The sequence below is a fragment of the Psittacula echo genome (genome assembly GCF_963264785.1).
Source record: "Psittacula echo genome assembly, chromosome: 1".
NCBI classification, from domain to species: domain Eukaryota; kingdom Metazoa; phylum Chordata; class Aves; order Psittaciformes; family Psittacidae; genus Psittacula; species Psittacula echo.
In genome coordinates, this window is record NC_137735.1 from 8,198,827 (window position 1) to 8,225,450 (window position 26,624).

The 26,624-nt window shown below is 39.7% G+C and overlaps 1 protein-coding gene across 1 annotated transcript; it reads left to right on the plus strand.

Annotated features, from left to right (window-relative positions):
* Window positions 1-1,553: 1,553 nt before the first annotated feature.
* On the plus strand, window positions 1,554-17,983 carry TACC3 (transforming acidic coiled-coil containing protein 3). The gene is made up of 15 exons (XM_080622233.1): window positions 1,554-1,756; window positions 1,896-2,041; window positions 4,426-5,502; window positions 6,639-6,738; window positions 7,179-7,371; window positions 8,389-8,441; window positions 9,314-9,447; window positions 10,074-10,185; window positions 10,749-10,901; window positions 13,506-13,582; window positions 13,670-13,713; window positions 14,643-14,803; window positions 16,153-16,259; window positions 16,455-16,575; window positions 17,815-17,983. The coding sequence occupies exons 1-15, from the start codon at window positions 1,568-1,570 to the stop codon at window positions 17,878-17,880; spliced, it is 2,733 nt and encodes a 910-aa protein (XP_080478359.1). The 5' UTR covers window positions 1,554-1,567; the 3' UTR covers window positions 17,881-17,983.
* The last annotated feature ends 8,641 nt before the right edge of the window (window positions 17,984-26,624 follow it).

Consider the following 26,624-nt stretch of genomic DNA (forward strand, 5'->3'; position numbering starts at 1 on the left):
ATATGATCAAGAATAAAGGACTGAAGGCATAGCTAATATGGGCATGCTTTGCTTGCCATTGCTTCTGTAGCCGTTTTTTGCATTCCACTGCTGATTAAAAATGCTTTGCAGACAAAGCAGCTGAGTTCAGTGAAGAGTAGGTAGCAAACTTTCCCATAAGAATTTATGTAAGAGTGGGGAAATGTGCATGGAGGATTATATACGGAAATATGAATACATGAGGACAATGAGATTGAAAATGTGACTTAAAATTTTTAGTGGGAACGTTCTTGTAACTTCTTTATGACAATGAACACAATCATTTGGAGTCTTTCTCTGCTGATTTTCTTGTTTAATCTTGACTGCATGATGGAGGATATAAAGACAACCTAAGGATTAGCTGTTTGGTCAAATTGAGCATTTGAGATCACTTGGTTATCCATTACAGAAAGCCAACATCTCTTCCACTCAGTAGTGATTATCTTGCAGAGATGGTACAAGGTAACACATCAGTTCTTATGAAATAAATTGCTCTGTTAGTGGTTTGTCAGATAGCTAACTGAGCTTCTGGGGTCATCCTTCATGGATGGTGCTTATACCTAGATCGTGCCTTCTGAGCTCTGGTGCTTTTTTGGGTTTGTCTCCTGTTTTAAAGAAACAGCAGTAGCATCACTGAGTATTGGTTGTTAAACCTTTAACAATAGTGGAGTCTCCAATGGGAATAAAAGGTAGGCAGAGTTCAAGTACCTGTAACATGCTGACTTTCCTTGTGTACTTCAAATGTGTTCTTTCTCTATTTCTAGTTTATTTTCGGCCTTAATCTTAGTTGTGATGTAAGCTGTAGTTTCAAGTGCTTCACACTTGAAATACCAGTAAGAATTAAATCAGCCTATATGGTTTACAGAAGTTTGTGTATGTCCAATGCAAGTACAGTATTTAAGAAATACCTTTTTAATTACAATTTTTTTTCCAGATTTGCATACCAGTAATGTCTATGCTGCAAAGGATTCTTAAGTACTATGTGTCTTAAAACAGCAGGAAAAGCCAAATAATTTTCAGCACTCTGATCATAAACACTCCAACCAACCAAATCTGCGTTTGATGTGTGCTGAAGTACAATGCAGTAATGAGACCATGTGAATAAAATAGAGAAATGATTGTCATCTGCCCCTTGCAAAACCTGTAATTTTGCTTAGGTAGATGCCACCATTACAAGAGGCATGACTGTGTCCCTGCTGGCTCTAAGGGGTTGGGAATGAAGAACCTACAAATGACAGAGCTCCCTTTAAAGGATAGGCAGCTTAATTAGTAAAGGAAATAATACTAACTGTGGAAAGTGTAACGTCAACAACTGCTCAGACCCCTAACAAAAGGGGAGGGCTATGCAGTGCTGCATGTAAATGCTTTCAGAGCCTTCTGAGATACACCTTTTCATATGAAGGGCTTCAGCACTTCTAAAACTTCTTTTGAAGCTGTTAATATTTGCTAGCCTATGCCAGGCTTCCACGTTCTTCATTATCTGAAATTGCATCTGGCTGACCACACCCCCTCATGCACCATGCGATGTTGTATGTGTTGATGTTCTAGAATGAGTCTGCAGATTTTAAATGCGGAAAATGCAGAAAACGGGGAAAATGGAGGGAACATCAAGGATGACCTAACGGCAGAAGACTCTGGCTTTTTCTTCTCACCACCGGCACCTACAGGGAGACCGTCCATTCTACGCCTGTCCCAGAAAGAGAACTTGCCACCAAAAAGTGTGGCAAAAGCTATGAAGGTAAACTTCTGCTTTTATATAGATTATATTCTTTCTCCTCCTATGATTTCTGCTACTGAATGCAGATATTATTTGGAGCTTGAAAGTACTTGTGGTATTCATGTTCTTCCTTCCCTCCCCCCCCACCCCTTTCTTAAAGGTAACCTTTCAGACTCCTCTGCGAGATCCTCAAACTCGAAAAATCTTAAGTCCTCCTATGACAGACAAACTTGAGACTACTTTTACACTTGATGATTGCAGTGAAGACTTGGTGGATGATGTTTTATCTACATCCATCAATGCTGAGTAAGTAAATGTAGTTGCTGCTAGTAGTATTAGCAATGTGGGACATGCTTAAGTTAATTTTTTCCCATTATAAACCTGTATAGTTAAAATGTAATCCTCTATTTTATAACAAGGTGTAAACTACACAGAAGAACCAAAATTAATGCTGGCTTTGATGCACAAACTCTTTGAAGAAAATTTTCTTTAAAGTAGTGACTTGTAGTGACAAGTAGTATCTTGGTGGTTATATTGAATACTGAAATCTATTTCTAACTCCCTGGTAACTGATTTTGTGGAGACGACTTATGACATGGATAAACAGTTTGAGAGAAGAAACATGTTAGGCAGAGAATACAAAGCTGTTTCTCACAATAAGGTTTTCATGTAACACTGCAACTGTTCTGAAGCTAAGCCTTAAAGCTAAGCCTTAAAATTTCTTCTCTTGTATGTATAGTTTTCTCTTGTATCTTGAGGAAAAAAATATCCATTTTCTGAATTGACACCTTGAGTCAATGAGTATTAAGATTAAAGAAAATCTAACAACACAGAGTAAAGATAACATCAATCCCAAGTATGAACAAGTTTGTGCACCTTTATAGTGTTGCAGCCTGAATCTCAAAGTGGCTCAGGATAGCTGTCTAGAGAAGAGCATGAAGTCTTGCAGTGTCCCAGTTTGGGGTTTGCAACTCTGCTTTAGTAGAAATACTGTTATAATTGTACAATAATACAGTGTTATTTAATAGATTTCAATGTATATTTATATTACTGACTTTTTTAGCCCCTTTTAAACTTGTATAAACATCTGATACCTGTAATTCCCAGTGGCAAGGGGTCTCAGATCTTAGCCTTGTCTTCTGCAAAAGACAAAGCTTTGGTACTTTGGTTTTTAGCTACCAAATACTTTAATTTGACCCCATTCTTGGCTTTGGGAGGGGGAGAAGGGAAGAACATTAAAGAACACTTAAAGAACATTTGCTTCAACCGGTAACTTACATGTATGCTCTCTTTTAGAAAAGTAGTGAGCTAGTCACCACAATTACTTAATTGCATTTATGCCCCAAACTTCATGGTCACATAAATAAAGATTTAATACATATAAAGGTCAAGTGAGTTAAAAGGGCTAGTAGAGAATTGATTTTGGTTAAGGAATAATTACGTGGCAGGACAGTGCTTTTAGTGTACACATCCTTTCTACTTTTAAAATGTAAGAATTTGCAGCACATAAGCTGTGTGATTGGGTGCTGCTCAAGGGTGTCACTTCAGACTAAAGTAATTAGTTTCAAGCAGGTGTTTTGCTCTTGACTGGCATTTATTAGGTTAAACACTGGAAGGGAATGGGAGGGGCTTGATTAGTTGAAGAAGCCTGGGGCTGAACTATTGCAGGGAAGGGGCACTCAAACCGGGTGAGAATGGCTTCCTGAACTCTTTATCTTTGCTTTTGCTTTCTGGTTTATCAAAGTGGTGTTTTTAGTGAGCTGGTTTTAATCGTGTTCTTTTCTACAGCAGATACGGGTGGCATGTAAGAATAATAACTTTAATAACTTTACGAAGGGACAAAACAATGAGAGGAAATCCTGTTGCAGGAAGTAATGGCTTAACTCTCTGTAGTCTGAGGCTAAGCCTTGAAAGATGAATATAGTTTGGGGAATAAAGGGGGAAGCAATAACTTGTGGAATACTCAGCTGTAGTGAGTACACAAACCTTTTCTTTAACCTGTTTCTTCTGCTAGAGGATCTCTAACTGGAGAATTATTTTCTTGTGTAGCACTTTGCTCTCCAGTTTTGCTGTTGCACAGAGGTTAGAGTGCCTGAAGTCCAGGTTCTGTTTTTGTATGTAGGCCCTCACAAATGAAATGCTGGTGCATGTTTTCAAGGGAAAAAATATCTGGCAGAATCACCAGACAGAGTAATGACTAGAAGGGGAGAAGCTGAATAATGTCTCAGTTTGGTCGTAGACTTGTGAGTCTGTCATGACTCATAGAGGAATCTACATGAAGATGTACTAGTTGTGCCTGTGTTTGAGCTGCTTACTGTTAATAGCACTTCCTAAGCAATGTATATTTCACTGTCTAGTGAAATGGAAGTGTCCATATGCTGTAGTGAGTAGAGCAGTCTCCAGTGATGACTGGTAGAAGCTAACACAGCTGTGTAGAACAGATAGCTTAAGAATACTGACTAGCTTCAAGGATTGATCTCCCTATAGTTTATGTGTACCAGAGCTCATAACTTCTGACTATTCAAATGACAACTGAATTTTGCTGTCAGCTGCCTTATGTCAAATAACCCCAGATTACTCTGAGCATGCAAAGCTACTTGTGCAAGTATCTTTCTAAAGATGATTTGAAATGATGCCTAAAAATATGTATAGTATGTGTGATATCTTTATTTTTATTTTTTTAAATACAGCACATGTGAACAAAAGACTGAAGCTGAAGCAAACAGTACAGTGATAAACAAACAAATGCCAGAGAAGGTAGATGCAGCTCCTTACCCAGATGATGAGATGCCAGTGAAGAGTCGAGGTTCCTACAATCTTGATTTTGATAACTTAAATGACATTAATCCTTTTCAAAGTTCAGCACAGTTGCAGCATTCTCCTGGAAAGCTGCAGAAGTCTCCTCCTGTGAAAGTATCTAGCAGTCCTGAGAAAACTCCTGAAAGAAGTAGTGGTTCTCCTATGCTGGATGATACAGCTCCTTTGGATTCAACCACAGCAAGTACAGAGCACTCAAGTGAAGAGAAGACACTTGTATCTGGAGGAGAATCTCCATTGGGAGAGCTGGAGTCTGACAAACCCACATTGTTGCCTAAGCAAGCAGTCAGTGAAGCTGTGAAGGATGTGAAGTCTGCTTCCACAGATGTGAGCCAAACTGGTAAATCAGTGGGATTAGCAGAAGCACCTACACCTGCATTGTTATCTGACAGCTTGAGTCCCAGTAGTTCAGATTTCACAAATTCTTCCAAAACTGGGGAATCAAAAGTCCAGAATGTTTCAGTAGCAGAAAAAGCCTCTGCAGAAGAGCTGGCTATCTCCAAAGGGGAACCTGCAGAAAAGCCTGATGTTATCAAGGCTGGACCAGTAAAACTGGAATTTGACTTTGACAATACCACCGCTAGAAAGCCACCTCCTAAGAAGCTAGGTAAAAGACCTGGAATTAAGCCACCTTCCAGAAAAATTCCTGTTACCAAACCAAAAACTGAGAATACTGAAGTGCAAAATAAAAGTAATGTGGAAGATGAAATCCCTGTTCCTAAAGCATCTTATAAGGTTGACTGGGACAAACTTGATGATCCAAACTTTAATCCTTTTGGAGGGGGTGCTAAAATTTCCACCTCACCTGAGTGTTCTGAACCTAGCACTCAGGAAGCTCACTTGCAAGAGGAGCAGGATAGTACCTTTTCAGAAAGGGAGCCTCTTCCAGTGGAGCAGGATGACAGACCGAGTACCAGTGAAGCTCTTGAAGAAAGAGAACCCCAAAATCTGTAAGTAACTGTGTAGCTGAATGTAGAAGCGCCTTGAACTCATGTGAGGGAAAGGTAGATGGTATCTCTAACTAGTTGATTCTTACCTCCTTGCTCCCTGTGAGGCTGGCTGAGTCTGTTGCACATTGTAATCTTTAACACAGCATGTTGCAGCAGCAAAAATCTCACTGGGGAAACCATCTCGAGATGGCTAGCTCTGGGCAAAAGGTGTTCTTAAACCTGGAGGAATGGGGGGAGCAGGCTTATATAGGAGGACTTTTTTCATGACTTGATCAAGTGGCTTTTCCCATTCCTCCAGGATCAGAGTAAAATGTGGAGAATCTGGTGACTGCTGCTGCCTTTAAAAAAAGAGCTAATGAGCAATGGTTGTGCATCATGCAGCATGTGGAGGGACTAGACAATTCTGTTCTCTTAGTGTCCTGGCTGAACCCTCTGAAGTGCTGTTTCTTCCCTGCATATTCTTGATATCTGAATGCTATTTCCAATAAAAAGGCCTGTTACCAAAGCTGCATTTTTTTTGGCACCACACAAAACCTAGTATTTGTGAATGGGATATCTTGTGTTGCCTTTCCTAGAAATTGTCAGCATTAGTACAGATAGGCAGGTGCTTACCAGAACTAGACTGGCACTTGCTCTTTTGCTCTCTGTGTAACATGATCAGCTATTGTTTACCAAGGTGAAAAGTTAAGTTTGTGCTGTCAGCAGTAAATAAGGTACCGCCTTTCTCTCATAAAGTTCTGTGTTTTGCACCAAAAATAACTGCATTAATTTGGACAGAGTAGCAGGCTGCTTGTGAGTCTGTTCTTAATTAAACAAAAAACTTACCTTTAATAGGAAAATAGCTTGACAAATGGAAATAAGTGTTAAGTGAGCAGGAATAAGTGGTATTGCTGTGACTTTCTGCTTCACAGATAGCACTGCTTCTGGTGGTGGGAAGAGCCTTCTGTCATTTAAGTTGTCACTAGGCAAGGCAGTGAATTTACATCCCCACCCTCTGTAAAGCTTCCTGTACTGTGGCAGAAGAAACTCTCAAAGAAGCTTACTTTGTTCAGTGCTTCAGTATATATTTGTGAATGCAGAATTCAGAACTGCCTGTCTGACCTGGATTTCGGTTGGTTTGTTTGTTTTTTCTTCAGGGAAATCAGCAAACAGAGTGTGGTAAAAGACAAACCAAGAACTCAAGAGGACAAGCCAGGAGTTCAAGCAGAAGCTGAACTTCCAGGCGAAAGTGCTGTGGTAAGGTGTATAGGAAAGATGGACAGTTCTTTAAAGAGCTGTTCCTTGAAACATAGTTCTTAGAAAAGTATCTAACATTGGTTTGACAAGGTTAAGTCAAAGAATTAGCGTGTTTATGCATCTTCAGCAGCTCTGAATATCAACTGTGCAGACTTGTCTTTTGAAGGTAACATCAGAGACTGCCAAATTGGTAATTTGGTATTTAGTATCTTTTTTGATCAGCAGTCACATATAAGGACAAATATAAGGGTGTGGATGCTAAAAAAGCAACTCCTGTATAATACAAGCTGTACTCAGTGTTGGTAGTTTAGTTTCTATGCCTGGAAACTCTTGGTTTATAATGCTGGCTGCCCAGCTAGTTTATGACAAACCAATTTGATCATTATGGTGTCTTCAATCATTACTTTAACAGTAACAAGGATTGTGTTTTTTCTCATCAGGAGAAGCAAATAAGCTCATCTAAAATGTCTCCAGCTAATGTCCCCTCTCAAGACAATTTGATTTCTGCTGACAGTGGAAAAAAGTCAGTGTCTGCAGAAGAAATTAAGCCTAGTTCCCAGAGCCCTGAAATAACAGCAGATGAGCAGACAGCTAATGCTGAACCTGAAGAGATCTTCAGACCGTCGTCAGAAGGTAAGGGCATTTCTTTAAAACAAACATAAAAGGTAGTGTTACAGGAACTCCTGCGTATGTGTTTCTCTACTTCAGTTTTGACATTGATTCTACTTGTCTTTCATTTTGCCCTTCTGAAAGGACTGTAAAGCCTGCAGTGACTAGTGGGAAATATATCTAGATGTATTTTTGTCTTTGGATTAAGCCAAATTGAAAGAACTGGCTACTGACATTTGGCTGCTTGGAAGGATGAAATTTAGGCTGATAGAGAGTCTTCCAAGAGTTTCAGTGACAGTTCTCAGTGCTGAAGAAATGCTTCCTTAAAATCACTTCTAGTGTTAAGGGCTTTCTAAATGGAGAGCACCATGGCTATGCAACTAACTGCCTGTATTTGAGAGTCTTATAGATTGCTGCAGGCCTTCACACTACTTGAATGCTGATTTCATACTGCAGTGTGGATGATCTTTCTGCACTTGTGTGCCTGTGTTGAAAGCTTACTACATAGCTGTGACTTAACCACCTGGAAGGGTTATTCCTTGCAGGAGTACTGTGTGGAAGGATGAGCAAATGGTTTGACTGCAGTGCAATCTGTCACTTATCTTAATATTAGAGTGAAATCGGTATATTGAGAAATCGCTGTAACTTCATGGTTTACATCTGAGCTGTGTGCTAATTTTAATGGTGAGATTGCCAATCTTCCTTTTTTATGAAGCATTGTATAAAAGAATAGAATATGTGAATGCTTGCCACTTAAAGCATAGAACAACAGAAGTTCTTCAACTGTGTAAACTCCACATATTCTTTATAGGTATTTGGAGAGAAATGGAAGCTGTAAGATCTTAATCTTTGGCTGACTTAATTTTTCATGTCTAGATAGGAATACAGTATTTTTAGCAAATGAAAAACTACAGCTCATGAGATGAGAGCAGGGATTTATTTGCTTTATACACATACCTGTTTGTCTTACAGTGAAGCACCTGCAGACAGAAACAGTGTGACAATATTGTATCTTCACTGTATCACTTTCTTTTTTTCCAGTTCTAGGTATGGACATAGAAATTGACTATCTGGAACAGTTTGGGACTTCATCAGTAAGTATGACATTGAAATATTTTATTTGCTTCTTTGGCAGAGGGGAGAGAAAAGGAAAATGAAACTGTCAGACCTTAAATATTTCCATGAAATAACTTTACTTTGAACCTAGACGTGGAAATACAGGTTCTATTCCAAAGGATTGTGTTGGCAGGGCTGGGCAGGGGGTGGTGATGGAAGGAAATGTAGTTATTGTCAATTCAGCTAAGTATCAGAGGTCTTTTTGCTTTCAGTTTGCAAAGGTGCTCTTTCTCTTTAATAGTGCTGAAACTGAGATGGGTGACGTTTCATCTCTGGTTGCCAAAACTGCAAGAACATAATGCTTTGTGCGAGAGCATTGTTTAGAAAATACTGTTTTCTAAGGTCTTTTGTTTTATGGGCAGTCACTGGAAATCTCTCTCCAACTTGGGCACATAATGTTTTGATCAGTTCATCTTAGTTACTCGTTTTCCTTAGGTACTCATTTGGTCTGGAAGTGGCTCTGAACATACAATGAATACACTGAATTGAAATTGTTTTTTGGTCATGCTGTATTTGTCCTTGTTGTAAGAGCAAAGACAGAGGATGACATACACTGCTCATTCAGCTTACAATGCTGTCTTTTCCTTTCAGTGCCTTCTGCTTAGTTTTGAATAGTTCATAAATGTTTTCCCTTTTGGTTCTGTCTGAGTAGATTGAGTTCATTTGATGTTACATAAGGACTTAAGCATGTGGGCACTGAGTTCTCTTATGTAATTTTTCTCCTGATAACAATGCTCTGATCACTGAAGAATAGGCTTGCCCTCTCTCCAGAGGATTGTTTATATGTGTGTGGGATGTGTGTTATGCTATGCAGCAGCGTATCTGCCAGTTTATGCCTCTTTCTCCTCAGTTCAAAGAGTCTGCCTTAAGGAAACAATCGCTTTATCTTAAGTTTGACCCTCTATTGAGAGACAGTCCAAGAAAACAGATTTCTACTACTCTTGGGAAAACCATGAATATCAGAACAGATCCTCTTCAGCATGGGTAGGTATTCACTTAGTCAAGACTGTAGTACATAGACTCATTTAGATTGGAAAAGACACTTAATATCGAGTCCAACTGTTAACCCAGCACTGCCAAGTCCACCACTAAACCATGTCACTAAAGGCCTCATCTACATGTCTTTTAAATGCTTCCAGGGATGGTGATTCAGCCACTTTGCTGACCAGCTTGTTTCAATGCTTGACAACTCTTTTGTAGAAAACATATCTCCTAATACCTAATCTAGACCTCCTCTGGTGCAACTTGAGACCATTTCCTGTCACTCATTACTTAGGAGAAGAGACTGACCCCATATTGCTATTAACCTTTTATCAGGCAGTTGTAGGGAGTGACAGGGTTCCCCCTGAGCCTCCTTTTCTCCTGGCTAAAACAACTTCAGTTACCTCAGCTGCTCCTTATAAGATTTGTGCTCCAGACTTTTTACCAGCTTCATGTCTTGTAGTGAGGGGCCCGAAACTGAACACAGTATTTGAGGTGTGGCCTCGCCAGTGCTGAGTACAGGGGGATAATCGCTTCCCTGGCCCTGCTGACCACATTACTGCTGATACAAGAGCTTTACGAAAAGAAGCAGGACTTAAATATAATGGTGTATGTTTGTTTATTTTTAGTCCTGTTGCTGATTCAAATAAATTGCTTGAGAAAGCTGAAAAGCCTGCAGTGAGTCTTCAAAATGAAGAAAAACCAAAAGGAATAGATCTTCTGGGAACATTTACAACTTCTGTAAGGGTGTTTGGAATGGTATTGGGTTTCATTTTGATATTTTAGGAAAGGAATGGAGACTAATTACTGGACTTAAATACTCTGCAATCCTTCAAATATCTAATGCTTATTTAAACTGCTAGCTTAAAAACCAGGTTAGATACTTATATCAAAACTTAACTTTTTCTTAGACTTTTCTTTAGTAGTAAAAATACTTACAGCCTTTTTCAGGTTTTTCAGGTTTTTTCAGGTTTGAAAAGCCTTTTATAAACAGATCAACACAGCAGTTCATCCTGAAAATAGTGTCATTTTTCTGTTACTGCTGGGGAACATTGTGGTGTCATCTGCTTTCGTTCCTGATAGCTGTAATTGCTGGATAGCAGTTTGTTATACCTTAAAGATGACTACATAGTTGTAAAAGATATCTACACAGTAAGAAAGTTATGGTAACACAGTTATGGGGGTATTTTGTATGTTTAAGTGCAATATGTTGACTTAACGCTGAATAATCTGCACGCAGCTTACCAATGGCATGAAAATAGGAATTTATTAAAACTCTTACATTTCCATTCCTCTCCTCACAGGACATGGGTCCCTTAATACCAGATGCCCTGATTAGTGATGATCCTTCACTCCCTTTTGCTGCTTCCTCAAACACTGCAGTGGATGCTATTATAGATGTGCTAAAATACAGCCAAAAAGACATGGATGCAGCTGTTGAACTGGTTAAGAGAGAGGTATGGTGACCCTTCCGCAGCAAAACTTTGCATGGTCCTGAAAGTATCTTTTGTTTTTATTATCTGGTGTAAATCTCTATACTTGGTAATTCTTTCTATCATATTTGACATAAGCATCGCTTTCAGAAAAGTTTGGTGTGCACTTGGTAGGAGCAGCATGTGTAGAATCATAGAGTCAGAGAATAGTTTGGGTTGGAAAGGACCTCAAAGATTATCTACTTCCAACCTCCCTGCCATGGGCAGGGAGTTTGCAAATGAAAGTTTCTAACCACTTTCCATTTTTACACACCTTTGCTTTTATAACATTTATTTCTAGTCTCAATATTGTTAATTCTTTTTATATGTTGGTAGACTTTTTTTACTTTGTCCCACTTTGTGTCATCTGAAATCCCATGGGCAGGGATGCGTCACACTACAACATGTTGCCCAAGGCTCTCTCCAGCCTGGCCTTGAACGCTGCCAGGGATGGAGCATTCATAGCTTGTTTGGGCAGCCTGTTCTGGAACTCTTCAGAGGCAATATCTAGGGAAATATGGTAGGTAAACTTCACTATTAGTCAGGTTCTGCCTTAGAACTGGGCGGTATTAAAAAGTATTTGTTATCAGATGGAATGGCTAGGCTTAGTATCAGTGATCTGAATGCTCTTTATTAAACTAGACAGTAAATAACTCTTCTTGCCAGTAAGAGGGAGAAGCCTCTTATATAATTATTTCCTTAAGATGAAACTAATGCAAATTCAGTGCATTGATCTCTCTGTCCAGCTAATAAAATACAGATGAGGTCTGGAGCTCTCTCTGGAGGAGAAAATCTGTAGTGGAGGAGAGAGAAGTAGTTAATGGGATTTCAAGCACATTCTGTATACTATAGAAATTGCTTTTGAACCTGCATCATCTTAGTGATGTAAGAAGAGTTATGTATCTACTCACTTCAAAAATTGGAGTACTTGATTCATTATGGCTTCTGGGTTTTGTAACTTAAAAAGGATAATGTAAGAGGAGTACTTAAGCATAAATGTCCTTGAAGCTAGTTGTGACGCTTCAAAATTAACTTGAGAAGAAAGTGGAGCATTCAAAATTACTGAGTAGTTATACTGCAGGCATAGTGGCACTGAGGACACCAAATGAAGATGAACTGTGATCATTTGCTGCTTAAGTTATTCATTCTCTTTAGAGTACAACAATACTAGCTTCTCCAGGAGTAACTTTTGCTTTCTGTCATTTAGGAAGACACTTTTACCCACCATATTGTCTAGTACAGAAAAACAAGTGCGCCTTTGATAGGTGACAACTCTTAGTGCATTGATCTAAAATGAAGAATTTCTATAATAACAGGGGGTAGAGCTTGTAATATCTTAAATTGGTTCTCTAATCTCTTATTTCAAAGAACATGTTTTAAACATACAAACATAGTTGTAGCAAGACAGGTGTGACTGGATGACTCCAGCTGTGTGTCACTTCAATAGAAATGCTTGCTGTTTTAACCTGAAAGGAAGACAGGCTAAATTATAAGATTATTTTTTTGGTGAAACAACCCGAGACTGGGAGAAGGGATGGGGGGGAAACCCAGACTTTTTCTTCTGGGCAAATACAGCACTATATGGAAGCATGCTTCTTTGTATCACTGAACCATTTCTGTTGAGTTTGCAAATAAAAGTTTCTAACCACTTTCCATTTTTACACACCTTTGCTTTTATAACATTTGTTTCTAGTCTAAATATTGTTAATTCTTTTGTTTTATATGTTGGTAGACTTTTTTTACTTTGTCCCACTTTGTGTCATCTGAAATGTTGCAATCCATTTAAAATGAATGTAACTATTAAAAATCGGTGTACTACAGTGTACTGTGCAACTTTCAAGGGCAAATCAGGAGTAACCATGTGCTCTCACCTTCTTTTGTTTAAAATTCCAGGTTGTTTTACTTACTTTGGGCCTCTGTTGTCATTGAAGGCCTCCCACTGCAGTCAAGTATCAGTGTTACAGTTCTTAATAGAAACCCTAAGGCAGAATTAAATGTATGGAGTTTGCACAAGCATTTAGCACAGAGTGCTTATACTGCTCAACACTGTTCTCTGGTTTAGTTCAGCTGATGTGAAATAGGTGTAGTTATTCTTTAATAAAGATAAAGGCCTTTAGATTTGGAAATATGGTAGGAGGAGGATTGAATGTTGAATATAAATAACTCCAAACAGCAATCTGATCTTGACTAGAATAAATGTCTGGTATTTGTGCTTTCCTGTGTTAAGACTAGCAGATTTGTGTGGCTTTTTTTACTCTACCTTATAAATATTCAAGAGATTATAACTGACAAAGGAACAGTGATCTACATACATGATGAGAGGTTGGCTGAATTGGCTCTGATCTTGCTATTTGAAGATGCATTAGTAACATTGAGTGGAATCACGTATTCAAAATCTACACATCAGTCTACACGTTATTTGACTTATATTTATAGCAAAACACTTAATTTTGATCATGTTAAGCAATTAGAGCTTTTTCTGCATATTAGGTTTTAAGTATACCTAATCTACCCTTTAGGCTGCTTGGAGTATGAAATCTTGTGTGTCTTTCTGTGCAAGAAATAAAGGTTTAATTTTTCCTCTCAAAGGTTCAAGAGAAACAGTTGGAGGTTCAGGAATGGAAAAAGAAGTATGACAAGCTTCATATGGAATACAAGGAAATGGGGTATGAATATATCCTGGCTTTTATATCTACTCATTTATTCCAGCTGCTTTTTCTAACTTATGTTCAATATTTCTTTAATGTTTCTAGAAGAATAGTTGCAGAGTTTGAAAATACCATAACACAAATCATGGGTAAGTCCCATATTTAAACTTTGAATGGCTCACGGGGGCAGGGGCATGCTTAGCCTAAAGTTAATAGCTGAAGTTGCTACGCTTTCTCTTCTGATAACATTAATATTTCAGGTGCTTTCCAGAGTGTCAGGCTGCAGGCAGGGTAGTTAGAGTAACACTTTATGTTAATACAGACATGGTATCACTTGATAGGTAATGATGACTTCCTGAATCAGGCATGAGCACATCTAGCTTTTTCTTATTCTCCAGTGGAGTGTTTATTAAAACTGGCAGATCCAGTTGTCTGCATTTTGTGTTTAGCTATTTATGATCTGACCTCATGTAAGTGATGTCAGTAGTCAAGTTTGTGGCTTCAAACCTAGGAGGACCTTCAGTGAAAGTTGTATATGTCCATTCTCTTAATTCAAAGCTGAGCAGCCAAATCTGTGTCTTGCTTAAGTTTAGTTCTTTAAGGGGACTGAAGCTTTTTTTGCTTCTTTAAGCCTATGGGCAACATAGCTCAAGTGTGTTAAGAAAAACCTCCTGAAAGAGTTTGCTGTGCTAGTTTAGCTTCTTGTACCAGTCTCCAAGACCTCCAGCTGTTGTGTGTATTGAATGAAAACAAATGTCTTCAGATTCCTTTTAGCATATTTGAAGCTCTTGTTGTGGTAAACTCAGGTGTAGTATCTTGACTACATTGCAAGAGAAACAATGCTTTGGGCAGACACCTTGCAATTAGTGTTTAATGGTTGTGCAGTACTGTGTATCATATGAAGACAATATGACTGCTTCCTTAAAGGCAAAGATGTGCTCTTATTTCAGAGTGAAGGCTATGGAACCCCTTTTTGCTGCAGAGGAAGAATTGAAGGTGTGGGGGTTATCTGTCTGTACTATGGAACTAGATATATGCTAATGCAATGGCTATAATGAGTTAACTTCACTTTCTTTAGAGGATGCTCAGAAGCAGAAGGAAACCTCAAGTAAAGAAATACAGAGGCTAGTGGAAGAGAAGGAACAAGCTATTTCAGATCTGAATTCCATGGAGAAATCATTCTCTGAACTCTTCAAACGATTTGAAAAACAGAAAGAAGTGCTAGAGGGTTACCGCAAAGTAAGATGCCATAATGCAAATCCTGTCCTTCCTAGATAAATGAAACTTAGTGGAGAGGAAGTGATGCATTTCTAGAGCAGTCATTAATTAGCTAGTATAGGCACTACCTGTAAAACCAGATGCTAAGTTGTTTGTGTAAAGATGTTAAAGATTACTGGTTTGTTTTTAGTGGCTGGCCTAAAGTGTGATGATGATCTCTGTTAGAAGCTAAAGTTTCTTCAAACAGAAGAAATTATATGCATACAAATAACTTTTTTGTGAGACAGACTTGAAACACTCTGACATAGCAGCTGCAGCGTAAGGGGCAGCTTGTTTCCCCTACATGTTGAATGGATGCTGAGGAGGATTTGCCATTACAAGTCAAAATGATAATAGTTTTGTTGGGTGTTCTTTAGCTTAAAAAACCCTCCAAATCCAACTTGGTAAAGTCAGGCCTTCATTCTGCAGCATCTTCAGAGTAGGAATTAAGCTGTGGTTTCTTATTGCGTGAAATGCATTAAAACTGATCCAGTCAGTGTTTAGAAATGCCTTTGAAGTTTTTCCCTCAGTTATCCTTTTAATGTCCCCTATTTACTTAAGCTTAGAACTAGCCTTTTGCAAGTTCTGTGGCAATCTACGTTTGAGAAACAGGCATGATGTCTGTGTTACAACTTAAGTGTCTGCTTCACTAATAAATGTCACACTTCATCTTGTCTCCAGCTCTTCACCGTAAATTCATAAGGCATTTCCTTAGCACTGAGTTAAAGAGTCACTTGAGAACACTGTTGCTAAATTCAAGAGCTGGAATTAGTAGGGTGTCTTAGCACTTGTTTCAAACAGTTCAACTTGCTGTCATCATAGCTAATACAATAAGGTGTCATAGTGTCTATGTACCAATGTAACTTTCTTGCTGTTAATGGATAAATTTACATCAGTGTCCAAAGCTTGAATCTTTCTTTGGATTCTCTTAAGTAGTTGGATTTCAACCTATTCTTGGGACAATTGCAAGCTAAGACAAAGCTGATTTCTTTCTTTAAACCTGATCTCCTCCTCTCCACCCCCAAAAAACCACCAAAATACACAAAACTGATTAGTGACCTTAGTAGCATTTTAAGTTTTTAAAGTTTGCTACTAAATAAATAGTGTATTGGGAGAGAAATGGAGTGAATAAATCTTCACAAAGTTAAGACAGTTGAAAGGGGGAGGTTTAGTTTCTATGTAGGTCTCTGGGGCTTTCACAGCTGTTCCTGTTATTCTGATGAGCAAACACAAATACTGACACTTTGGTGTAGTCACATAGCCCATTTGTGGAGAGACTTCCATTTACTAGCACATAAAAAGCTAACTAAGATTCTTGGATTTTGGGACAGAATGAAGAAGCTCTGAAAAAATGTGCTGAAGAATATCTGGCTAGAATTAAAAAAGAGGAGCAGAGGTATCAGGCACTAAAGGCACATGCAGAAGAAAAGCTGCTTCGGTAAGTACCATGTCAAGAAGCCAGGTACTGGGAGGGAAGTAGATGGTTTTCACACTTGCTGCAAAATGTTGTTCATTATTACCAAAACTTGGCTTAAACATTTTTAGTTTGGGGATTAATCCAAAGTGTGATTCTATGAACTGTTTTGCTGTGCTGTCTGAGGGGGATGTAAACACCATCTTGCTTCTGTTTAAGAGCAAATGAGGAAATTGCCCAGGTACGAAACAAGGCTAAATTAGAGACTACAGCACTACAAGCCAGTCTCCGCAAAGAACAAATGAAGAACCAGACTTTAGAGGGGAACCTTGAACAAAAGGTAGGTCAATGCCATGGGTGAATTTCTTCAGTGTGTTGCCTTAAGACTAACTAGGTCTAGAATTACCTTGTACTAGTGCTAGAAATAGCCATACTAACCGTGCTAGTTTTGATAGCTGCTTGGAAGTAGACTTTGAAACTTAAGGCACAACTCTGTGTCAAAAGTCATCTGTATGTTTAGATTTTATTTTCTTTCTGAAAAAGGTTTGTTCCCATAGGTGGGTTGCAGAAGTGATCAATCCAGGCTGCTGCAGGGAGGTTATATGAGCTACTGAAGGAGTTAGTGATCTAAAACTTAAGCATGTCCTAGAGCAGAATCTGGGAATGAATCTTACTAACTCTCTGTTCAGCTTATTCATAAACATGATTTGTAAGCTATTGGCACTAGTGCAGACTTGCCTTGACTGAACTCCTTCAATATTATTCAGGACATTAATCCTTATATTTCACAATCCTTATATTTGTTATTGTTTCATATTGCATAGATCAAGTCTTCAAATGTTTTGTAAAAGCAGACCTTTGTTAGAAGCCTTCAAAGGAAAAAAGCTTTGAGGGTTAAAAGTTATATTGCTGGAAACACATGCTATTAGTTTTACTGCATCACAGTTGTATCTTTGCTAGCATCAAAGACACAGAATGCTGATCCATTCCTGTTAGGGAAAAGCCCTGTATTAGTGTTTATCTTCAGGCTTATGGCTAAGGTTTGCATAGCTAAGGCAGCAGTAGGCCTGTAACTGGAGAGGTGAGACAAGCCATTTAACACAGAACTAGTTTTGTTCCTGTTTAAAATACAGTGGCCTTTTATGTTAAGAACTCTTATTAAAATTGTTTGACCATGTAAGGAATTGTACAAACTGTAAACTATTGCCACACGTTAGTAAAATTTTGAAAGCATCATCCTACAGAGTTGTCTGTCTTGTGTAGATTAAAATCTAAATTGTCACTATCTTGAATTTCAGTGTATCTAACAAAAACTGAGTCTGAAAAGTCTTTTCCCTTGATCAGTTGGTCTCCATGTATTATGGGGAAAGTCCATGGAAGATGTAGAGACAGTGTAGTGGATTCTGCCTCATTTCCTGAGGCTCTTAAGGGTGCCCATGTGACCTTCTACAAAGTAGACTGTCCTTTAAAATCCACTTTATTAGCATATAATGGACTTCCTGTTCCATAATTTGGCAAATGTGACTTGTTGCAACTCACTGTAATACCTGAAACTTGTTTTTTTCCCCGTCTTTAACAGATTAAAGAAAATGATGAACTACTGAAACTCTGTGATGACTTGATCTTGAAGATGAAAAAAGATTGATAGCTTAACTGTCACATATATATGTGTAGTATCTCAGCTTCCTGTCTTGTGTGTTCACTCACTTTTTAATTATGTGGGTAGAAAATAAAAGTCTTGATTTGCACTTGTCTTTCATATATCTTTTGTAGAAAATGTTAATAAACTGAAGTTCAGTTGCTGCTTCCAGTACATAATGGTGTCTTGCCTGACATTTTTTCCTTTGAGCAACATACGAAACTTTAAATCATCTCACCCTTGCTCTCTTCCCTGGGTTAAGAACATGAGGACTCTGTACTCATGAACTGGCTTTGCTGGTGAAGGTCAGTATGGGCCATGTCTCTATTTTGCACTTCCTTCTCTCTCACTTAAAACACTTCAGAGTTACAAGACTGTAGTAAAACAGGACATGCTATGAAGTATTTAGGGATGTAGAAAAATACTGGAACTTCAGCTTTTTCTTCAGCTGGTAGTACTCCAAGATAAAATAGCTTGCTATGCTCTCCATGATTTTTCCCTTATCATTAGTCTGTCTGAAGCTATTTGACTTTCCAGTCTCTGGTCAAAAGCTTCCTGCCACTTGTCTGTAATAGAAAGCCTTGAGTGATGTAGGCTGCAGGTCACAGGTTGTGATGAAGTCAGCTTTAATTAGGGCGGTAGCAGACATCTCAGATAAACTGTTAGTACCTAACAGACATTAACAGGATTGTCTTATTGCCAGCTACAGCTTTTTATTGCTAGTACTACTGAGAGGTTATTCACTCACTTGCGTGACCAGGGCTGTTGCTGCTGAGTGAGCTCTTACTTGTACTTGGAGCTCTTCCTCCCTGGTAATCTTCCAGAGTGGGTGGAAAAATAACTAACTGTAGTTAGTAGTAGTGCTGAAGGAGTCTGGGGTCTACTCCTTGGTTAGGGAGCTACTGATCAGTATTATGTGAATTAGCAACTGTAAGTGGCAGGAACATGTTGCAGAGCAGATCTGTAGTTAGTTAACAAGCGTCAAGTTCATGGTATGTGGGGCTTTTCATTTCTGCACTAAGCTGAGAAAATCAGTAAACATCAGTAGTAATGATATTGCATGCCTTGCTCCTGAAGAAGTTGTGCTGCTCTATGTTTTCTTTAACTTACAGCTTAGGGAAGTGCCAGATGGTAGCAAAGAAAAAAATGAGTCATAGAGCAGAGTTGTACAAGAAAGTTTATTCCCTGCCTCAATTTCAGATAGCAGGGATTACTCCAGATTGTGGTTCTGAATGTTCCTTTGTGTATAGACTTTACCATACATATGAGAAATCTTGTACTTGATGTAATTTGTGAACTCATTCATGTGTGTTTAGAAATAATAATTAAAGTCCTCAAGGAGCATTGAGGTTGCAGGCTGCTATTAGCCTACAATTGGATAAGGCTCAGCACACAGCACAAGGGTTAGATCTCTTTCTTCCCTGGTGGGTAGTCTCAGTGATGTGATGAACCACACTGATTTCAGGGAAAGGGTGTCGAGTGGATGCAACTGCAGTTTTACAGTGGATCAGTGTGCTATGCAGGTTCACTTTGTACATCTTGCACAAAAAGAGGGGTAGAAAAGAGCAGAGCATTTCAGCTAGATTAATCCCTGGGTAGTTAAATGCAAAGATGAGCTTGTGTTGTTAATTGTAGCAACTCACGCTATTAGCAGTGGCTGAATGTGAGGTGTGAATTCAGCTCCTCCTAGCATTAAGGTAGGCAGATGTATTACATGTTGAATTTGTCTTCTTCCCAGGACTCCTGTGATTCCTGTTCCCTTAATCATTGTATTTGCTTGTGTTGAAGAGGAAATCCTTGTTACTTTATCGCTTATCCTGCCACGGAGTAAAGCTCAAAGGGAGCTTCTTGTTTGGAGTCATTTGCCGTCAAGAAATACCATGCTGTTCCTTGGGGTGTCTGGCTTGAGGTTGGAAGAGTTCTTGCAAGAAAAAGATAATAAGATGGAAAAGTAATAGTAAGACAGGTTGCTCAGAAGCTGTAGTTGCCCCATCCCTGGCCGTGTCGGAGGTCAGGTTGGGCAGGGCTTTGAGCAACCTGCTCTAGTGGAAGGTGTCCCTGCCTATGGTAAGGGGTTGGAACTGGATGATCTTTAAGCTCCCTTCCAACACAAACTGTTCTACGATTCTATTAGGGATTAGCCTGCGATGCTAAATCTTTCCACAAGGTGTAGCTGCTGCTCTTCGAAATGCTGGCTGTAGGAGGCTGGGCTGTGCTGCAGCACTTCGTGGAGCTGCAGGTTGTCCCTCACTTCTCCAGCTGTGCTTAATGCTAGTAAGACAATTATTTTCATGGGTTCCTGTTGGAAAGGATAAGGACCTTCAGAGTGATGTATGCCAACGGACTGTGTGTAAGTGGTGACAATGCTATTTGGAGCTTTTGTGCTACAAGTGCCAAAGTATTACACCACTGGATGTGCCTTTAGGCAGCTGCTGCATAAGGCAGGACTGAGTTCTTCCTTACCTTCCTCTATTCTTTCAGAGTAAAATGTCTTCCTACTATGCAGAATATCTCTGGTCCAGTAGTTTCCTGGGTGAAGGAAGGAAAGCTGCTTAGGTCTAGAAAATAAGGGAGATTTTCAACCTATTTTGTTCTGTTGCTTTAATATAGCAACCTTACAGACATCATTGTTTCCAATCTGATGGAGGTGGATACAGAAAAAGTCCCGTAGAGACCACATATCAGGTACAGGGGCTATGGTAGTGTTGGTGCCTGACAATCCTCATTGGGTCTGATACCACACAAGTTATTAAGACATACACCTTGAGGGGCCAGTTACTGCCTGTTGATGTTAGACACTGAAAACTGCACTTCAGTGTCATGTGGAATGACAGCTCAACACATGGCTTCAGTAATCTGTGACCACTGCCTGTGAGATCTGCTCGGGGTCTCCGGTTTGCTGGTTGTGTCAGTACTTACACGAAAACTGACAGTATGTGAAAACCGATGCTCGAATGAGAGGTTGCTGTAAATGCCTGAAGTGATAAGCGAAAGGTTTTTCAATGTGTGAGTCCCAAAGGCTTAACTTCAAGGCATTGCTTAGATTTCAGCTTGGATTAACTGTATTTTGCTTGCCAAAGGTTGAGAGCCTGAAAAGCCTCTACATTTTTAGACTGCTCAGAAGGGATGGCTTATTTTCCTCTGCAGGTGCAGTATGTACCTCCAAGTTAACACTCGTACCATCTGTAAGAATTTAGTATTTTGTAATAGCTGTAAAAGTAGCTGAAAAGTATTGTTCAGTACTGACTAAATGTTACCTTGTTTTAAAGAATCATTCTTGTTACTACCCTTAATGCTGGACAGTCCTTTCAGAAGAATTCACCTTTACAGCATACAATGTAGGTGATCAAATGCACATTAATGAACTTGTGTAAGCTGTCGTATGCAAGATACATATGTTTTTCAGTGGGATTAGTTAGTCCGCATTTACTGAGATAAGAATCAGGCTAGCTGGTTTGTTACCTTTTTGCCATTTACTTACTGAGCCTCATCTAATGTGAATTGGCCTCTGCAAGCAGATAATCAGAGGGAAAACTGATACTGCTTGGTTTTATTTAATATTATTTATATGAACACTTTCTATGTGCTGTACGAACAGGATGTTAGTTCTTGCTTCAAACAACCTGTTCCTGGTTCAAGTATAAGGAAGGATGCATTTTATTTCAGAACTGATGGAGGTGGTTCAAAGGTACCGCATCTACTTGCGTGATCTAGCACCATTGGTGTGTTTATATAGAGGGCTTCCGCAGGTCTGTGCTTTTAATGCCTTTTCAGGGCATTTCTTGGGTTCTCCAGGAAGTCTTGAGGATATATATCCTTTAGGGTCCAAAGTCACCTTCTTTGCAGTCATTTCCACTCCTGTTCTACCAAAACCAGTTTTCAGTACTTGTCATTAGTCTGTTGCATAGTTAAAGGCTTTGGTTCAGAAGCCATGACTTAAACCCTGCTGGATTCAGGAAATGTCTCCAGATTGATCTTGGAGTCAGTGGTTCAATTACTCTGCTCTGACAGCACAGAGTAATTAAAGAAGCATCATAGCTTGACATGAAGGAGTATTAAGGGAGTCATCTTGGTGTGAAACTGGAGCCAGGCAATGGCTGAATCAAACTTTAGCTGGACATCTAATACAGCTTCACTTGTAAGGTCACAGTTTATACTTCCAAACAGGTATAACTCATCGTTTTTGTAAATTGCAAGGGAGAAAACCAGAGAAATAATGGATCATCTCCAATTTTCCTCAGTTTGGAGGATGAATTTGTTACCTGAACCAGAAAACAACAGAGAAAATTAAAGCAGAAAAGGGAAATTAATATTCTTGTTCTATTATAAAACAAGTTTAACTTCAACATGCTGGTTTGGGCTGTCTGAAGGGCTCTCTATCTTTTCCAAATTCATTAGCTCATGACACAACTAATCTTTTTATGGCTTTGAAAGACCCATGTGGTTTCAGCTTTGTCAGGTGCATCAATCACAGCATCTGTTTTCTTACTGATTTCTTTTCCTTTCCAGCACACCTAACGCAGACAAACTAAATCCTCTGCAGGAGTGAAGGGGAAGGAATTTCCTTGTGAGTTTTGTCCTATTTTTGATCAATATTACCAGTAAAATTAACTGCAGTCTATATCAGATACTTGCTTTTCAGTGCTTGCTGTCAGGTTTTTGCCAATGTCTTGCTGTTTGAAAGTCTTTCTAGTAGTTTGTGAACTCAGAACCTGTGTCAGACCCTGATGTTTCTCTGTGTTGGCTGAGAGCTTCCCAGTGGTGAAGTTCTGCTGACCCTAAGAAGGTTATGGAGTAACTTTATCTATCTCCATGGAGTCCTTCCTGGCTTTTGGTGTGTGAGAGGATGGTGTCACCTGTCAGAGCACTACAGGAGCTGGAGACCAGCTTGTCTGACTGTGTTTGTATGACAGGTCTCAGTGGCCCAGCAGCAGCTGTGACCGTTTTATGGGGCTAACACATGTTATGGATTGCAGCAGAGCACCAAGTGTGCTCATGTGTCGTATGGCTTGTTAGGCTTGAGGAAAGACCCACAGGGGAAACAAGCATGGTGAATCTTCCTCTCTGCATCTCTTTAAATACACTTAGACTTGCAGTGCAGGACTTGGTGGGGGGGAAGATTTTCAAACCCTCCCAACACTTTTATATTGCTTTAGTTCCAAAGGTGGTGTCCTTTTGTACAGTGCCTGGGTTGACTTCAGACTGCTGGAGGAAATGTGAAGGATGGCATGGAGCTATTCAGTGAATCATTTAAACTTCTTCCTTTCTTTCTATTTTCTAAGCTTGCTGAGCAATATTACATCCTAGAACGCAGGTAACTGTTTTACTTCTGTGTTTTTCATTCCTTTTAATGCCTTAGAAATAAGATTGGTTTATGTTATGTGATTTGACTTGATCCTTGAAGAAATAGTTTCCCTGCAGTGCCAGGCCATTTCTTTAATTTTTATCTTTTCCAAATCAAAGGCCTATATTGCTCCCTCCCAACACAAGTAGATGTTGGGCTTGTCACACTCAATGAACGCATTTCCTTCTGCAGAAGTTCTTCAAGCCAGTTCTCCATTATTTCCTCTGGGGAATGCACAGCCAGAAAAGGAACAAAGCTAACAAAGGTGATGCTGGCTTTGGGAAGCAAGCAGCGTGTATTAATCACTATGAATGGACTTTGCATCCTGGAGTGAAGGACGGTGTCAGTCAAGCCCAGGTGGTGAGGGAATCCAAATGTTTTCTGGGATTTTCTTGCCTGGAATTCACCCCCCGTTTAAGTGAGCAGGCAAAAAAGAACCCAAACCAGCAATGGATGATAGACCCAGGACTTGAAGGTTATTTGGGAAGTTACTTACGCAACATTTCATCGTGCAGAATCTTCCACCACTTGTCTGTCTTTTGGCACTAAAGCAGCATTCCCTGCCCTTCTTTCCATTAGCAAAGCCAACTGGCCTGTGTTTAGGAGGCCAGTAACAAGTGTTACTGTAGCCTACATTGAGGAGTTGTGTAGGAGCCTCTGCCCAACAACTGATAGTTTTATTTATAATCGTGGCACCACAGTTTGCTGTTCCATTTGAAAGCATCATTGGTATTGCAAGGGAGAGCTGTGTTTGGGTTGGAAAGGAGGTAAATATGAGTCTAAAATAGATCCTCAGCCTAGCTCCTAAACTGAGGAGACAGGGATGTGACGGCTGCTTCGTTTTCCCGGTCAGAGTTGTCATCTGTTACTCCCCTGATTTCATTGCTGCTATTCGCTATGGCCCCCAAAGCTTAGATGCAGAAAGTCATTGAATATAATCCATAATATCAATAACATTGCTTATTTGAGTGCTGGGGTAGTAGCGTGCTCTTGGAGAAACCACTTTGGTGCTCTGTGCCCCTGATTCCACAGTGGTGGCTAGAGGTTAACAATGTCTGCTGCATTTATACAATGCACTTGGACTTTTTCAGTACCAAAAGCTGAGTGTTAGTAATATTTTCCATCTGATGGGCAGCCTGGAGCTAGCGCTTCAATTTTAGCTGCCCAGATCTCATGACAGGAACACTGTTGTTCCGATAGATGAACTAATTAACAATGAAGCATCACATCTGGTTGAAGAATCTCTGCTGTGGTTTCTATGGGGATTTCTGTAAATAAATAAAATCATTTCCAAAACAGTATTTTGATCAGCAGTTGTTTCCAAACAATGGAACTTATATCTGGGTCTCAAATCAGAAGTCTCCAGCTGAGATCTAGTCCCACTGGAATCTGGGATATCAGAGCTGGAGGATTTGCTGTGGATTTAACTCTTTAATGTAGGTGATGTACAAGAACTTCTCCTTCCAAACAGAAACCTGGTTTAAACTGATCCAGTGCTTTTTGCATTACCCATGACAAGTGATGTAGGAGCTGTCTTTGTTCATAGTGCAGTGGTACCTCCAAACCAGACAGTGCAGTAGATGTCACCTGTTTATAAGGAGGAAATATGCTGTTTCTAAATAAAAATGGAAACAGCCTTATGCTTCCTGTGAAACAAGGGCTTTTAAGGAGTCTGTAAGTGGTGACTGCTGTTAGACCACTAGTGGTTAGTGCTGGGAGCAAGTGTGGCAGTGTGCTCCCACCCCAACCCAACCTTTATGTCCCGTAATCAAGTGATAACCACCAATGGATTGCAATAGATGCTGCATCCAACTCAAAGTGGATTTTGGAAAGACAGATAACAACACAACAGCTAAGGACTAATCTGAACAATGTGTGCCCCCTAACCATAGTGCTGGTCAAGGTCTGACTCAAGCCAGGTTTGGAAGAATCTAACTTTTGTTGTTGGTGTGCAAATGTGACAATGAGTCAATTATTTCACTCCATAACTAGTGGACAGCCTAGGACTGTTGAGCTCTCCCGCATGGCAATGGGCTGCATGCCAGGATCTCCCCTTGAGCGAGGATGCTTCTCAATGTTACTCATTGGGTTTGAGAGATTCCTTGCTGCAGCAGAACCTCGGTAAGTGATTAATGGCATGTTAAACTTTGAAATCTTAGCTAGCTGATATAAAGGATTGATTGCACATACATAACCCTTTAGACATAAACCATTGATCAGTTCTGAGACTAACTCTGGATCCAGCTGCACCTAAACTCCCCTCTGAGAAGGACTTCAGAATGCATGGAGTCCTGTCTGAACCTCATGACTCAATGGGAGGGTCTCCTTCACAGTTCTGTCTGACCCTGTGGTCTGCAGTAAATAATCAAGTGTACCTGGCCATTAAATCCTGTTAAACTACTGTCATATTAGCTATCAAACCTTATGAAATCACTGTTTTATATCAATGAGTATATTGCTATATGTTTCTTATGAGTGAAGTATGTTACTCTATCCATGACAGCGAGGCAGAAGCACCTCATGGGCATCCAAGAGGACTGCCCATTGTGGAGCCTGCAGCAGCTGGTGTGTTATCACACACCATTTATTTAGGTGGCACTGACAAATCCATTGCTCAGAGTTGTGACGTTTCAATGCTTGCAGTGACTCAACACAAGCACTGATTGTTATTAACCTCTTTCTGTGCCCAAGGTCCTTCCAGTGGCAACCATGCAAGGTGCAGCTGGAGTCAGTTTGTCTGCCAGGGATGTGTAATTCACTCCTGTGAGCACTGCTCTCATCTTTTAGCATAAAGCCCAACTGAGGAGCCCTGGAAAAGCGCCTGGGTAATGACACAGTGCAGAGGCTGAAGGAAAGTGCTGGTGGTGTGGTACAAGGTGACTGAGAAATGTCTGTGACTGATCAATACCTGGATCAATGTACCATGAGATGTCATTGCTATGGACTGAGGATATTGTGTCCATTCAGAGTGCACAAGAAAAAGTTAGGAAGTATCTGTGTGTACTTGAGAGTAAACATTGATTGTGTTTGCTGGCTCCTGAAAAGGAAGGATTCCCATGTGGAAGGAAATAAGTCTCTCAGTGTTCTTTGCAATTAGGGGTACCTAATCTTAATTTCCAGGATCCATAACCTGAGTGGGAAAAGAACTGCAATTGGAAATGTTGGCAGCATATTTGTCTTTTTCCATTTACGTATGTATATATATGGTATATATGTGTCCATATGTATATGCAAATCTCTATGAATTTCACTCCTTGCTATCTGATCAAAGCTTCCTAGGACAGCAGAAGCAGATGATGTGTCCATATGTCTGTTGGCAAGTGCAGCTGAGGGTTGCTTTTAATATCTATCTATTAATTTTTAGCCCAGCACTAGCAGGGCAAGTTGCCACTTGTTGTGGTGTTGC